General features: G+C 37.5%; 1 protein-coding gene across 1 annotated transcript in view; it reads right to left on the bottom strand.

The window, feature by feature from the left end:
* The window catches only part of LOC109069092 (alpha-1,6-mannosylglycoprotein 6-beta-N-acetylglucosaminyltransferase B-like), a 124,081-nt gene that overhangs the window by 66,194 nt on the left and 40,325 nt on the right, over window positions 1-17,562 (bottom strand). The window contains exon 8 of the mRNA XM_042733262.1: window positions 11,821-11,990. Coding sequence (XP_042589196.1) covers window positions 11,821-11,990 — 170 coding nt within the window. The remainder of the gene's footprint in view (window positions 1-11,820; window positions 11,991-17,562) is intronic.

Below are 17,562 nucleotides of genomic sequence, written 5' to 3'. Positions count from 1 at the left end.
TATAAAATGTGCATACAAACAGATTTGATCTTAGAGTGTGCATATGCTAAAATCCACAGCAACATTTATTTTAATATAAAAACGGTCTTTAACGTGGAAAAGTACTTATCGCCATATCAGGGTCTGAGCAGGTGTACACACTTTTGTTTGTTTGTGGGTAGGTGTGATTAATGAATTTGTTTGTATGTATTAAAATAATAATAAAAGTGGTGTACGTGCAAGCACCTAATTTATAATAAACAACAAAGATGCAGTGTAAGAGATTAATTGTGCAGTGTAGTCAGATTTTTTTATTAACAAGAGTTTTTGCAAGACAAACTGAGGGGTTGGTTGGGGGTTGTTAAGAATTGTGCAATAATAATAGCTACAAATGCAACACATTATACACTATACATAGGCTACACTTTTTGTTTAAGATAATGTTTTACAATTTACAAACATGTTGCAAACTATTTACATGCTATTTGGTATAGTGTGTGCGTGTGTGTGTGTGTGTGTGTGTTGTATCTGTAGACTCTTTATCTTCATTCCTTGGCTCACTGGAATGACAAAATAAAAAAGATAGATCCAGACAGTGCGAAAGCATTAGAAAAATTAATGTTAATGATGACTAAGACATTTAAAACATGTATTACCTTTTCACTGAAGGCTAGCTGTATCCTCCTATGGCCAGGGGCATCCCACCATTTAAGGACTTTATTATTGTCCAGTTTATTTTTTTGATGCACGTGCATCAGTGTCAGTCCTGTGAGTCTGTCAGTAGTCATGGTAGATCTGAGCCATGTTTTGAGCCAGCGCATTGCAAAGAATGACCTTTCACATGAGCATGTCGTCACTGGAAGTGTTAGGAATATTTTAAGGATACACTGGGTGTTGGGGAAGAAGGCCATCTCAGTTGTCTGTAGAGTTTCCAGTTAAAGTTTGAACCCTTTAACCAATTAAAGCAGAGGCAATGAGCACAATATGCTGAATCCTTAGAAGGTGAGTAGCGAACCCATTTGTATATTTTCTCCCACTGGACATTGTATTTTATTTTTTATTTTTTTTCAACCAAATGTTCGATAAGGAAAGCTATGTTGCTCTGGTGCTATCTACCTATTTTGGAGCAAACATGTTTTATCTCCATCTGTGACTCCCTCACCCTGAATTATTTTATTCTTTATTCTTGCAGGGTCAAAAGGATGTAGAGTACCTTCTTCAGTGTTCTCCCTGTCCTGCTTCTCACTGTTGTTGTCCTCCTCTGTCTCCGCCTGATATCTATCCTCCTCTTCTCTGTTTCTCTCCTCTGTCCCTCCTGATCTCTATCCTCCTCCTCCTCTCTGTTGTCCTCCTTATATCTGTCTTCCTGATCTCTAAATTTAGTTTTCTTTTTAAGAAATACATCTAATGTGTTTTGTACTTGCCTTTATGCCATTCTACTTTTGGGTATGCTCTCCTCAGTCTGTATTGGGGGAAAGTACACAGTGTGTCAATAATGCAAAATGACAATTAAAGGCAGTTCATCACTGAATTCAGTGATGTCATCATCTCAGTTCAGTTTAAATAGTATCTGTGCAATCATTTGCAATAAAGTCAACGATATCGCTGTAAATGAAGTGTTCCCAACTAAGCAAGCCAGAGGCAACAGCGGCAAGGAACCAAAACTCCATCGGTGACAGAATGGAGAAAAAAGCATTTGAAGTGTCGAAAAATTAGAATGAGTGGGGTGAGAAGTTCTCCTCTGACCAGACGAAATCAGCAGTTCAATTCCAGGCTGCAGCAAAGTCAGATTGTGCAGAGGACTCATCTGTTTCCTGTGGTCTTGTCCCGGTGGTCATATGAGACAAGGTCTTTACAGGGGATCTGTATCTGGGGCTCTAGTTGTCCTTTTCTCCTCTGTCTTTCAAGGCTGTAGAGGTCCTTTCTAGGTGCTGATCCACCATCTGGTCTGGATACGTACTGGATCTGGGTGACTGCAGTGACCCTCTGATCTGGATACAGACTGGAACTGGTGGCTACGGTGACCTCGGAATAAGAGGATAATATCTATCTGTCTGTCTGTCTGTCTGTCTTTCTGTTTCATGATGCATCAATATGTTAATAGCCTACTTTTTGCTGTAATAATTTTCATTGATGAGAATTGGTGTATGTATGAATGATAAATAAGATCTTATGCTCTATATGACATTTACATTAATGCATTTAGCAGACGCTTTTATCCAAAGTGACTTACAGTGCATTCAGGCTTTACATTTTTTTACCAGTATGTTTGTTCCCTGGGAATTGAACCCACAACCTTTTGCGCTGCTAATGCAATGCTCTACCACAGCATAAACTGGGATGTGCTCTTTCTATGTGTATTAAGCTTTGATTTGAAATAAAACAGTGCATCCTTGTGGCGCGGATGACACAGAAGAGCATACACAGCATACAGTGATATGGAGAGACACAGGGGAGACCGCTGACATTGAATAAAGGAATAAAGGAATTATTGAATAAAGTCGTTATTTTTGTTTTTGTTTTCACAATCATGACAGTTAACCACCTTGAGAGCTGACCGTAAATGGTCTGCTCCCAAACAGACGACGCACAAATCATGTGTATCCCCAACCGAGATATAGCGTGGGCAGGGAGGAATACATGACTTGAAATGCTGTCCACTCGCCACAGAATTCGCCTTTGACTTTGGCATACTTTTTCTTTGACTGAGTGCTCTGTTTCACACACACACACACACACACACACACACACACACACACACACACACACACACACACACACACACAAACAAATTTTTGGTAAAAATCACATATAACAAAAATGTTTTGTTACTTTTTAGGTTTCGCAATGTTAAACTAAGATTAAAATAAGAACTAAAAAAATAATAAAAAATAAAAAACCTTAAAAATACAGTAAGAGTATATACATGAAGTGAATAATATATTTGTACATTTTTGGCATATATTTTCAAATTTGATGTTTGTCGTTTCTTCATCACAAATGCAGACATGGTTTTATGTTAACACAACGCGATATGCTATGCAATGTTTTATTGGTTTTGTCTCGTCGCACTGGGATACGGCATCACAGTATGTTAAGGGGAGTAATATTTCCGTCTCACGTTTGAGGCATTCGGCCAATGACAATGCACTGGATAGCTGGCCAATCAGCGTACAGAACGATGCTTTTCAGAACGATGAGCTCTGTAAAAATTGACGCGTTTCCGAAAGGTGAGGCATAAAGGAGAAACAATAATGTACAGTATGTGGAAAATAATGTTTTTTGAATCTTAAACCACATAAACACATTGCATGACACGAAATACACAAAATAATGTTCTTTTTAACAATGTCATATGACCTCTTTAACACTGTTAACTCTGTTCAAATGCAATAAAACACAATAAAACAATAACAGAAAATAATATCCTCTCCCCTCCACTCCACAGCCTCAGGCATGTAATTTACATTTTCATATCATTGGTGAGAGCTGACCTGTGCAGAAACAGGGAGTTTCATGACATTTTAAAGCATGAAAGGGCGACAAGTAGCGAGTGCTGGACTTTTGACTGGAAGCATGAGTGTTTCATGTATTTGCTGTGAATGTGTGCTCCTCTTTGACACTGATAGCACACAGCCAGTGGGAATAAAGATGAGAATGAAGGGACAGCAGCTGCTGTGGAGGAGAGAGTATCATAAACCTCTCCAACAGCTGGAGAACAGACATCTGCCTATTCCCCACAGAGAAAACACATGAAGTATGCAGTCAAGTATGCAAGCCAATCAGAGTGTGTTGCTTTAGTGAGACCCATCAGCAAGCTTGAGTATGTTTCTGATCAGTTCAGAGAGTCAGAAGATACTGAGCTACAATCAGGACTAATTCTGGTCTATTCTGCTGTGAACAAATATAGAGGTGACGAGGGTAGCTGCTAGGCTGTTACTAAGACATTACTATGCAGTTCTAGCAACTGTTCTATGTGGTTGCTAACTGGTTTCTTACTGGCCCAATTCAAAAGAGCCTATCCCACAAGTCCATGTGGCTCTATTCCATAACCTGCTGAGCTTCCTGTACAGCAAACACTATAAAGCATTATAAGCACTATATATATAAGTTTTCATACCCCTTGCAGAATATGCCAAATGTACACAAAATAATAGGGATCATAAAAATCGCATGCTATTTTTTAAATTTAGTACTGTCTTGAATTAGCTATTTCACATAACAGATGTTTATATATACTCCACAAGGCAAAATAATAACTGATTTTATAAAAATGACCCCCGTCAAAACTTTACATACCCTTAAATCTTAATGCTGTGTGTCATTTCCTTGATGATCCATGACTGTTTTTATGTTTTGTGATAGTTGTTCATGAGTCCCTTGTTGGTCCTGATCAGTTCAACTGCCTGCTCTTCTTCAGAAAAATCCCCCAGCTCCTGCACATTCTTTGGTTTTCCAGCATCTACTGCATATCTGAACCCTTTCCAACAGTGACTGTGTGATTTTTGAGATCAATCTTTTCACACTGAGGACAACTGAGGGACTCATACATTACTATTACAAAAGGTGAAAACATTCACTGATGCTCAAGAAGGCAACACGATGCATTAAGATCCGCTGGATTGAACAGGATGATGAGATGTAATTATTTTCTTATTTTGATTAAAGAACTTTTTTTTCATTTAGTACTGCACTTCAGAATCTACATAAATATATACGTTTCCCAGAAGACAAAATAAGGACAATTTACCCTGATTATCCAATTTAAAAAGTTTACACCCCCGTCTCTTAATTCATTGTGTTGCCTTCTTGAGCATTAGTAAATGTTCTCTTTCAGTCAGTTCCTCTCGACGTCACATCGGTGACCGACGAATTGGGATATCGATTCGATTCGATAGACCAATCTACTTCAAATGTAAATTAACGAGCCAATGCACATTGGCATGCAATTATTGCATCAAGCTGCCACTGATCACAGTGAGAGTATAAGAAGGCAGCAGGTGCAAAGCATACCAGCTTCAGAGCCGAGCGACAGTATCGTTCTGCTCACCTCAGCTGTGTCTGCAGTGAACTACGAGTTCAGTACACTTTGGGAAGCTTCCTGTGTTGGCGAGACGGTGCTTCAGTGGTGGTCATTCTAGCGTCGAGTGGGTTGCACTCTTCAGGCTGCACTACCCCCTGTCGTGTTGCAAGTGGCCATCCCCATGTGCCTTAGCACTAAAAGAGCATTTCCTAATAGCGAATGTCCGCCTGTCCAGGCCCCCACCAAACCTGGCAGCAAACGCAAGAGCAAGCGGCCCTGAGACAGGTGACCCAGAGATGGAGGGATTTGCTCTTTGGTAGATGGTGAACGCACCACTCCCTCCCCCAGAGGAGGGCCAGGTGGAGAATCTTTTGTTTCATTTTTTTTCCTGCCGTTGGCCTAACGGCCGAAGGTACCCAGATACTTGACAAAAGGGCAATTTCCCTTATCTCTGGGTCCCAGGAGGACATGGAGAATTGCAGATGGCCAAACACCGGACCTCACTCATCCTCCTCCTTCACCAGATGGCAGCAGCGGGCGGTTCGAGAGCGTCAAGAAAGGCCCTACTCACGCACCCTCTGCCAGCCCGTGGAACCAGGTGAGCCCTGCACCCCACACTCCCACCACACTGTGTTCCACCTTGCTGCCCCATTGTGGGTACGGCTATGGTTCTGCTGGTCCCGCTTGTTCGGTTTCTAAGTGCCTGGTCAGCGCTACCCAGCCCATCTTGCTGGCTTCTGAGGACCATCAGCCTCGGCTATGCAATTCAGTTCGCCCGGCATCCCCCCAAGTTCAGCAGTATCTGCTTCACTACAGTGAAAGCATCCGATGCCCCTGTTCTGCGGGAAGAGATCGCAGTCCTACTGGTGAAGGACGTGATAGAGCCAGTTCCTCCAGCCGATATGAGGAGGGGGTTTCACAGGCCTTACTTCATTGTAGCCAAGAAAGGCGGTGGGTTACGACCGATCTTGGATCTACGAGTTTTGAACCAGGCCCTTCATCGGCTACCGTTCAAGATGTTGACGCAGAAACGCATCTTCGGGTGAATCTGTCCCCGAGATTGGTTTGCAGTGATCGACCTGAAGGATGTATACTTTCATGTATAATTCCTTCCGCACCACAGACCTTTTCTTCGGTTTGCGCTCGAAGGACGGGCATATCAGTACAAGGTCCTGCCCTTCGGGATGTCCCTGTCTCCCTGGTCTTCACGAAAGTCACGGAGGCGGCTCTTGTTCCACTCAGAGAGCAGGGTGTTTGCATTCTCAACTATCTAGACGATTGGCTGATAATAGCACAATCTTGGGATCAGTTGTGCTAGCACAGGGACCTGGTGCTCTGGCACCTCAGCCTGTTGGGCCTTCGGGTCAACTGGGAAAAGAGCAAACTCTCGCCGATGCAGAGGATCTCTTTTCTCAGTATGGAGTTGGATTCTGTCGAACAGACAGCACGCCTCACAGAACTTTATGTGAGGAACTATACATGAACTATATCATGAAATATCTTGATTCTCACCTTCATAGATTATATTAGATAATATGCGATGGTCAAAGTAGCCTAATAATGTAATCTATTAACTATGCTTAAAAACCTGTCTGTTTACTTAAGTAACAGATATGGGTGTCATGCCATAACATATTTTTAATACGACTGACTTTATATTAAATTTGAATTTAACATTGAACGTTAATGTGATATAAAAACGGCTACTAATCTTTCATTGTACAGAAAGAGAGCAAATAACATTTACATTATCAAAGAACATTTTCACTGAGAGTCTAGAGTTCAGTCACTCAAAAACTCCCAGACACTGCGTCCCTGTTGTACGTGGCCCCCCAGCCGGTGGTGGAGGCATCCGTGTAAACAGGCTTTTGTTCAGTCACTCAAAAACTCCCAGACATTGCATGCCTGTTTTGGGTGTCGGCCATGAAGTCAGTGCTGAAGCGGTCTCATATGCAATAGCCCTAGCAGTGTAAGTGCTGCTGCCATATGCCCCAGGAGCCTCTGAAATAGTTTCAGTGGGACCACTGTCCTGCCCTAGAACGAATTCAAGCCGAATCCAACTCCATACTGAGAAAAGAGATCCTCTGAGTCGGGGAGAGTTTGCTATTTTCCCAGTTGCCCCAAAGACCCAACTGGCTGAGTTGCCAGAGCACAAGGTCCCTGAGCTTGCACAACTGAACCTGATACTGTACTAGTTTAAGCCAATTGTCAAAATAGTTAAGGATGCAAACACCTAGCCCACAGTGTTTAATGCCCAGACACGAGGCAGCGATCATGACCATCATCCGGCGCCAAATAACAACCGTATCCAGAAACGCACGGGTGAAACAGCATATTTAATCAGACGAACCGTCATCTTTACAAAGACGCACCTGTGTAAGCTCTTTTAAAGAAAAAGGCTCTCTTAGGAAAATGCTCTTATAGGTGCTGAGTCGCACAGGGGAAATGGCCGTTTGCAGCACAACAGGGGGGTAGTGCAGTGTGAAGTGCGCAACCCACTCCACACAGGAACGACCACTGCTGAAGCGCCATCTGCCAACACAAAAAGCTCCCTAGAGCATGCTGAACTCCTCACACATGAAGCAGTTTGGTAGGAGCAGAACGATGTTGTCACTCGGCTCGGAAGCAAAAAAGCTGGTATGCATTGCACCTGCTGCCTTTTTATGCTTACGCTGTGATCAGTAGCAGCTGGAAGCAGTAATCACATACCAATGTGCATTGGCTCATTTAGTTTACACTCGAAGTAGATTGGTCTCTCTAAGCGAGATACCAATTCATCAGTCACCAACGTGACGTTGAGAGTGACCAACTGAAAGGGAACAACATTATGGGACTTTTTAACAAATTTTGTAGCTGATTTGTTATTTAAATGTGTGTCAATAAGTTTTTGGGATGAGTCCATTCAGGCAGGTGGGAATTGGTCTTGCATGCTCAAAATAGTCACTGCAAGAATGTTTGTCAAGTCATCTGACATTGGTTGAAAGGGAATTTAGAACTGCAACAAACTCTTTTAAAATTGCTTGGATTTTGCTTTGGTCTATTTTAGTTTGGATTGTTGTCTTAGACTTTCTGGGTTTTGGAAAACATCCTGTGATATTTTTGTCTCTATAGATATGGCTCAGTTCCTCCCTAAGGTTTTTTTTTTTTTTTTTTTTTTTTTTTTTGGCAGATGCAAGGGGTGAGGAGCCATTTATTTGAAGAAATAATTTACTTGAGTGAATCTGAGCAGAGCAATCATGTGCAACAAAGAAATACAGCCAAGTTTCCAAGAATGATTCCACTAGACCCTGCAAAGAATTTATAAAATGTTAGTGTTTTGGCTCTCATATAGACCGTTCACTATTTCACAGGCCAAATTATAGACATATCAGATCATAATAAACAAACTTAACTTTTCTTTCTCATGAAAGACTGTAGAAATTACATTCAAAGCAACATATTGAAGTCTGTCAGAGATATGGATCAGCAAGAGCATTAAGTCCAGCAGCCTTGCATCTTCTGACAAAACAGATTAAAGAAGAATGTCTTCAAATTAAACACAAAAACTGTAACTGAAGGCAATTTTCACACATTTCATTCAGGCCTGACAGTTAACAAGACTGGCAAAAACCAAAAGCTGAACTTTTGAGGTGAAGTGAGAAACGCATTATCTTTCAGTGTATTGAAGCATTAATCAGAGAAAGGCTGATAGAACTGTCTGTTGAACAGAGACTGACAGATACTTGTGTAAAGGCCTTTTCACATGACTCACGTCAGCACTGCTCAATGCATTAAACTGTTGAGCAACCCCGTCTGCTCTCTATTCAAGCACATCCAATGATTACCAGACAACCTGCATGTCGTTGCAATAACAGGTCCCACTTTGAACCTATTTTACTCATGATTTTGATCCACAAATTAGGTCTTTTAATCCTCCTAATGTACGAAGAAACTGAAACTTTGAAAATTAGGGTAAAATGGGTCAAAAGGGTTTTTAGAATTTCCCCAAACCCTGGCCTCAAAGTGTATACAAAAAAAAAATAAAAAATAAATAAATAAATAAAAAAATAAAAAAATAAATAAATAAAAAAAAAAAACCTTATTTGCTCTCCAGTTATTTAAATCTATTTGCTCCTTAATACAGGTGTTCTGTAGTTTTTTTTTTTTTTTTTTTTTTATGTACAGTAGCATTTTAGGAGAAAGGCAAGGCAAGGAAAATTTATTTATATAGCACATTTCATACACAATGGTAATTCAAAGTGCTTTACATAAAAGAAAATAATTATCATTATTATTATTATTATTATTATTATTATTATTATTATTGAATTTGTTTATGATGTTTAAAATGAGTTTAAAATGGTTAAGAAAAAATTAATTTAAGAAATAAATGCACAGCTAAACTGTTTTGAAAATAGTTTTTTTTTTTTACTTCTTAATTCTTTTACTCCAAGTGGTCTTTGTACCCTAAGAGAATCTAAGAGAATCGCATGTGTGAGGTCTCAAATATTAGTAAATGTCAGATATTTTTAGGTGAAATTTTATTCAGATTTTCAAAATGAATGAATGAATGAATGAATGAGGCTGCATAATAAGCTGCATAATAAGAAAGATGATTTTGTTCTGTTTGATCAATATTCTTGACATTGGAGCGTTAACAGATACATTGTTAGTCCACATTATCAGTCCACACAACAACAACAAAAACAAGAAAACTAGATATAGTCCAGAGATGTAAAGAGTACCTGAAATCAATGCTTGAATAAAAAGTAAATTGAAAATGACTCCATTTCAAGTTACAAGTTAGTAAAACCCTAAGAGTATATGATTTTAACAGTACTGTACTACTGTTTAAGTATTTTAACTGTACTGAATATAGGTCCAGAGATATACTACACTGTAAAAAAAATGCCAGTAATTTAAGGGATTAAAGTGTATTATTTTACAAAATATTACTGTAGTTAGAAATTTGCTGTGAAATCAATGCATGCTGGGTAATTTTCATACAAATGACTGTGAATGAAGAGCAGAATGATGCTAAATCACAGAAATTTGTTGCTCTTGTTTTATTGTGAATTCACATTAAAAAAGTTGTCTTTAACTTTGCCTCTGTGAGAAATGTAGTTTATTACTGCTGTAATTGTTTTGAAGTCACCATAATGGTGATTGTTGATCCCATTTGTTTGGGCTCTTTGACCTTGCATATTTATATACAAATTTATGATCTAGTCATGTCAGAAGTGTGACAAATGAAAACATTTGTCAAAATGATGACAAGCTAGAATATGAACTGAGCGAATTGCCTGACTTTAAATTAGTCAAACTATTCTTAGCATGAACATGATGATTTTATTTTAGCATTATTTAAGCATGAAGATTAATCAGTAACTTATTTCATATTCATAACTGTTTGTGGATGAAATTTGTTGAAAATTTCAATATGCTGTAGATGGCAATATCACTTCTTTTGTAGCAGAAATAAACTGCTGTAGAAAAAGTCAGGTGTCATGCAAAATGTAACAAGTAACTGTATTACTCATCACAAATGTATTGGAGTAAAAAGCTTATATAGAGGACACATTCAAAAATTGTATTCAAGTACAGAGTAAAAGTTATTATAGTTGCATAACTAATTAGATTTACTCCAATACTTTAAAACACTGATATAGTCTGTATAATCTACTGATATAACTACAATCATTAGTAAAATAGCAAAATAAACCCATTCAGGATGATATAAGATCCTGATCCCCCTCGAGTTTGTACTTTAATGATGATGGCTTATCTTAGTTGTTGTTTTATCAGCACTTTTTTTATTATTCAGTTTTATTTATCTATTCATTTTTTTTTTTTTTTTTTTTGGTATGCCTTCCATGTAAATGTTCACACTTGTATGTTGCATAAAAAAAGTGTTCAGTTTTTCCTGGGAGAAGGTCGAACTGGTTGTTGTCCAGCCTGAAGCAAGACAGAAACCTGTTGTCATGGTACTCCAGTTTTTCAACTAATTTAAATTCACTAGGAGCATCTAGAGATAGTAAAGTTCAATGTTCGACGTTGCCATTTTTCTTCCTGCAATATATAAAAGCCTTCCCCGGGACATTTATTCGTTTCCAAGCTCATATACATGTTTCCATGGTTTACTTTATACACGTACCACCTTCTTGTCAACAATTTGACAAAGCCAGACTGATTACATGCTCACATTCAAGCAGGTGTCACCCCTTGGGTATTTCATAATAGCCTTCTCTTCAGCTCTAATTAAAACTACAGCATCCAAGACAAGTACAAATGAAGCACTGTAAAGTCTTATTTTAAAGATTATTATTTTGCATATAGTTAGAGCTATATGATATTCTGCATATAGTTAGAGAAAACACAGCCAGACTGTTGTGCGTATACGGGAGCTGTCCATAGTGCTGAAATGCACTCCTAGTACTGTATGCAGGAATTTAAAGTGGCACTTTTTTGGTTATTGGTTCACTTGGTGCCTTAGGCAAGGTAAGACTAAAATTACTAAAAATAAATTCAAATAAAAATAAAACATGCAAAGTATAGTAGGTCATAAAACACAATAAACAAGCAAACACAAGCAAAAGCAAAACTGCTGACCACAGTTCACTTAATGACCACCGGTGTCACTAATAATAAGGGTTTCTGAATTCAGCATACAGCTCCTTTAATAATACGTGAAGCATAGTGTATCTGAGCACATTTCAATGTCACCGTCAAAACAATGCAACTGAAGCACATCTGTACAGGTCATCAGATCATAAATAGTGCCAAGGCAAATGTTTTGCTTATGAATAATAATGAGGCAAGAGCCTTATAACGAGACTTACCCTTGCAGTTCTTTGACTGAGAGTGATATCTTGAGGTTATGACCCAGCACATGAAGGGTGGTGAGGATATCTGCCCATTGGACCATCTCTCCGAGCGGGCCACCCTTCAATACTTTAGGACTGAACACATCACCGGATTCCTCTGTCAGAAAGCCCACATGCACCAGGATCTGAAAGGAAAGGGAAGAGAGACTATGTTCAGAATAACATATGACCATATTACACATAACACATACTACTATTTCTGCAGAATAGTATGTCCTCTATGCTCATTATGCCAATTTTCTGTAAGCATAGAATACCAGAATTCTACTAAATAAGCTATTTGTTTCCAGTGGGACAAATGACTTATAAGTATTATCATGAACATAAAATTTTACTGCCAAAAAAGGCTATATATCAAGAAATATAATAGATTGAAGTTCAGCAGCAAGGATTTAATAATGTTTCATGTACTTTAGCAGTCTTGACATTCTACAGCCTTAATGTAAGTAGACAACCAACTAGGTAAGGACTTAGCCATCCAAAGCCAGTGTGTAAATGTTTACACTTCTCACGATTTGGCTTGTATCACAGTTTTGCTGACTCTGACTTCAGTCCACTCCTTGAATCGGCTTTTCCTGACAATCTTCCCAAGGCTGTGGTCATCCCTGTTGCTTGTGCACCTTTTCCTTTTCAACTTTCTATGAATATATTTCGATACAGCACTCTGTGAACAGCCAGCCCTTTCAGCAATGACCTTCTGTTACATACTCTCCTTGTGGAGGATGTCGATGATTGTCTTCTGGACAACTGTCAAGTCTTTTCCATAATTGTTGCATGTTCTAAACTAGCCCAGGAGGTACCCAGTAAAAAAAAAATATCAAACTAATCAAGCTCAAAATGGAATATTCTAATTTTTTGAGATACTGAATTTTTAATTTTCCTAAGCTGTAAGTTGTAACCATCAGAATTAAAACAAAAAACTCTTGAAATATTTCAGTTTGTGTGCAATGAATCTACAATATAAGAAAGTTTGCTTTTGAAATAAATTACAAAAAATAAAGAACTTTTACATGATATTGAAATTTTTTTGAGATGTACCTGTACTTGTTCAGTCGTGGCTGCTCTATTTATTTGTAATCACAAAAATGCATTAAACAACTCCAACTCCATTTAAGTCCAAAGGCATACACGAATAAAACCATAGAAAAACTTTGATAAACCCATATGTTTGCATCAACTTCTTTAGAAAGATGGAGAAATAATATAAATTTTCCAGGAAATAATATAATGTGAGGAAATTTGGGTGCTGTTCTGTTTCACTAGGCTACTGTTATCCTTTTAGCCAAATTGTGTGAGGAGCATGTCAGGAGAAGTAGAATAATAATTACTAATTTAAATCAGTACATTATAATGAAAACAGTACCTTAAAAATGAAAATAATTAGGTTTTTGGTCGTTAATGTAAACTGATAAACTCCTGAAAAGTCCAAGGATCCAGTTAGTGAATTCAAACAGTTGTACAAAACAGCGCTAATGCTGAGAAACATGGCCAAATTCATCAGAGGTTGTGGAGAGAATAGTGACTCACCTTTAGATATCAGTAAATTATTCATTTCATTGTGTATTTAGCTTAAAAGCAAGAATGTTTTATAATGGACACTGGCTGGCTGAGGTGTTATGTGGTGGTAAGAAGTTTAGCGATTCTGAATGTATTCAGTCAAATCAAGCCAGGAGGTTTAGTGGTATTTGGCGTCTCCCTGTGGTCCTGTTTGGTATCGCAGATTGACTTGTGCTTAATTATATTGAAAATGTTTAATTATTGATTGACTGTGGGACTATACATTGCCTACATTGTGAATTATGAAGATTAAAAAGTACTTAATATAAATAAATAATCAAATCAATAAGAGGGGCGGGGCAGGGCAGTGCATGGGCAGGGGACTTGGTACCGGCACTTCTTTTTTTCCACTTCAAGCTCCGTCAGTGGGACTACTTAAGCTGAACTCTTTCTCAGACACTTTGCTGAGTATTGTGTTTCTGTTGTATGCAGACAATTCCTAGCCATTCCATGTTCTCTTTTTTTTTTTTACCTGTCTTGTTCTTTGCCTTGCCTTGCCTAGCCTAGTTTTAGATCCTTGATTGTTTCATTGTTTTTTATTTATTTTTTTATTTTGTGATTGCTGCCTGCCCTGACCATTGCCTGTTTACTGGATTACTCTTTTGCTTTGCCTTGGATGTTGTTGTTCGCCAAAGTTTGACCCTGCCTATTTTGACTACGCTCTTTTAATAAAGCCTGCAAGTGGATCCTCAACTCCCTTGTCGTGCTGTCCGTTACAGCAGGTGAGGCAAAAGGTAATTGTTTCAACAGATAACAATAATGTTTAACAATTTGCTTTTAGTTGACAATATAAGTTCATCTTGTTCTCATGATAAAAATCTAAGTGTTTTTTTTATTTTTATAATATCCTAGAATGCCTTTTATATTTTAGGAAGAGAGTGCTTTGTAAATGGATTACCATTTGGAGATGAATATCTCTCGAATCCTCTACCTCATCCAGCTCCACCTGTCTAGATTGGTGGCAGGATTGATGTGTGCCTTAAGTTATTGGCAGCAGAATCATAGAAAATCTAGTCTGGTAAAACCGAATACAATAACATTGTCATTTCCATTAACAAGGTAAAACTATTCTGAGAGTTGTCATGATTGAAATGAATATCATAACATTTATGGCAATAAAAAGTTTGCAATTTGTGTTGGAGAGCATCAGGAAAGTGGCCAGGTGGTATTTCCAGTGTAAGCTTAAACAGATCACAGAAAAAAATTGCACCAATGCTCTTTCCACTATTCATTGGCTTACAATCCCTTTTGGAAACAGTCATAGATGGTGCTGTCACTGATGAGTCCAGCTGAATGGTGGTGAATTGCTAAGTTGGATTTGAAGATGATATAAAAATTGAGTACAACTTTTGACTGAACGACTCCTCATGATTCATGTCTGATGAATGAACAAGTGCACTATTGACATTTCCAGTCAAAACATTAACATTTATTCATTTAGCAAACACTTCAAGTTAAAATGACTTACAAATGAGGACTGACACAAACCAAAGTGATTTTTAGGAGGCAGAAACACAAGAAAAGTATGGCATATTCTCTGTAGAAGCCACATTAATTGTTGTCTTGTCATTTTTTGTTTGGCCATGTCTGCCTGTGTGAATATTCCCAACACATAAGACATCTTATTCAATATGAAGAAATGAAAATTATTGTGTGGTTGAACTGTATCATTTGTGTTTGTTATTGAACAAAAATGTCAGAGGCTGTGCTGAAAGATTCAGAGCGCTGAATCAATCAGGGCACTGTTTTCTTGTGGCTAATTAGTATTTAATCATATGGTCTTTACTGCTTAGATGTTCGACCAAGAAAAGCTGAATTAAATGTCTCTCTCTCTCTCTCTCTCTCTCTCTCTCTCTCTCTCTCTCTCTCTCTCTCTCTCTCTCTCTTCTCTCTCTCTCTCTCTCTCTCTCTCTCTTTTTTTTTTTTATTCTCTCTCTCTGTTTCTAACATGTTCTTATTCTGTATGTATGAAGATGATAGTATTTTTAGTTTAAAGAGAAAAGCAGTTAATTTACTAAATTTATGGATGGACTACTATTTTCATCTAGAGGATTTATTGAGTGAATGTCACTGAATGTACTTTTATATGAGTAATGCAGCTCTCAAATATTTCAAGGTATGATTCATGAAGCTCATCTTAACCTAGTTTTTTTTCTTTCTTTTTTCAGCCATTCACAAGCATCGTTTGCAAGGTGCAAAAGTATGTAAGAGTTGCATGGCCTCTCCTGAGATGATGACAGACAGATAGCTGTGAAATATTTTTATGTCATGCATTTCTTAGCGAGTTGATATACTACAAATTACACTTTCTCTGAAACAAGGCATTGCCATCTCTGCATCACAAAATCTTTAAAGTCAAATGTCTATTGTTTTACCATTGCTATAGAATATGTATTTAAAGACATATTAATTTAAAGCCATAGTTTTTTTTTTTTTTTCATAGAATATTGGAGTCTGAATGTAAAATGTCAGTAACGCAAATTTGTTAACTACATTAGTTCCATGAACTAACAATGAAAAATACTTCTCCACAGCATATAATTAATTTCAACCTTGATTAATATTAACATTTTAACATCAACATTATCTGTTGACATTAATGCACTGTGAACTTATAAGCATTTATTTATGTATTATTAACAAACACTGCACAATGGTAGTTTGTTTGTTAATGCATAATGCATGAGTACAGTTAGGTACATTTTATTATAAAAGTAAAGTAAGCCTTTACTCTGGTAAGTACTGACTGGATGGACAAGACAATTTGTGTTGGAGAGCATCAGGAAAGTGGCCAGGTGATATTTCCAGTGTAAGCTTAAACAGATCACAGAAAACTATTTGCACCAATGCTCTTTCCACTATTCATTGGCTTACAATCCCTTTTGGAAACAGTCATAGATGGTGCTGTCACTGATGAGTCCAGCTGAATGGTGGTGAATTGCTATGTTGGCTTTGAAGATGATATAAAAATTGAGTACAACTTCTTACTGAACGACTCCTCACGATTCATGTCTGATGAATGAACAAGTGCACTATTGACATTTCCAGTCAAAACATTAACATTTATTCATTTAGCAAACACTTCAAGACAAGATACTGCTTACATTAAAAATAGTTTTGTTGTAATAAACGGTACTTATTCATATATATCTAGTTTAAATTTAGGTTAAGACTTGGACATTCTTATTAAACATACTAATTACTGTTTTAGTACTAAATATTTTATTTTAAAATATTTATATTTTATTTTAGTACTAAATACTGAAGTTTATGAAATGCAGTATAATAGTTTGAGTCATTAAGGAACCAAGATCATTAATTGGAATTAATTCTAAGCCATTCTTTAAGATTCGCCTCCTACACATGGTAAACACAGACATCTGGTAATCCACATCCATTAATAGCTGTAGGCAGATTCAACCTACACTGTTAAAAAGGCTTTAACAGAATGTTCAATGACTCAATAGGGACATCAAAAGTGCACCAACCAAAAGGAAGCATGAGCAAAGACAAATTGACAGAAACAATCCATAATTAAAAACTACCACATGGGAAATGTGTGCAGTCAGCCACCGCAAAAAAAATATCCACAAGCACCTGCAATCGCCTTACACTTACCAGTCAAACTCATAAGCTGCAGACTTCACCTACAGTAAACAGCTTTTTCATGGTCACAGTCAACCTCTTCACAGAAAACCACTTCTCTATGTGACAGAACTGAGAGTATGTATCTGGTCTGTATTTCGCTGTGAGACTGATTTAATTTAATCTACAGTTTTTCATTTGGGCTTGGCTCTAGGAAAGGAAATGAAAATAATCAGTCTGTATAGGGTTATTTGTAACAGGTTTTTGAAAAAGGAAATAGTACAAACATTAATGTTAATATCTATCTATCTATCTGTCTATCTATCTATCTATCTATCTATCTATCTATCTATCTATCTATCTATCTATCTATCTATCTATATATATATATTTCTAATTTAGATAAATTTGTGTTTTGCAAACATATTTTTAATTTTAATACCATCCAAATCAAATAAGGCTGTGTTTTTGTTTTACACAACAAATTATTCCATAAATTCCATACTCATTTGGGACCTTTGAGAAATCTAATCCCGTCCAGATAACAATGTCTGT

This window comes from Cyprinus carpio, chromosome A3 (genome assembly GCF_018340385.1).
Source record: "Cyprinus carpio isolate SPL01 chromosome A3, ASM1834038v1, whole genome shotgun sequence".
Lineage (NCBI taxonomy): Eukaryota > Metazoa > Chordata > Actinopteri > Cypriniformes > Cyprinidae > Cyprinus > Cyprinus carpio.
The sequence above is the reverse complement of the archived record's forward strand: the minus strand, read 5'-3'. Positions and strand labels throughout refer to the sequence as shown.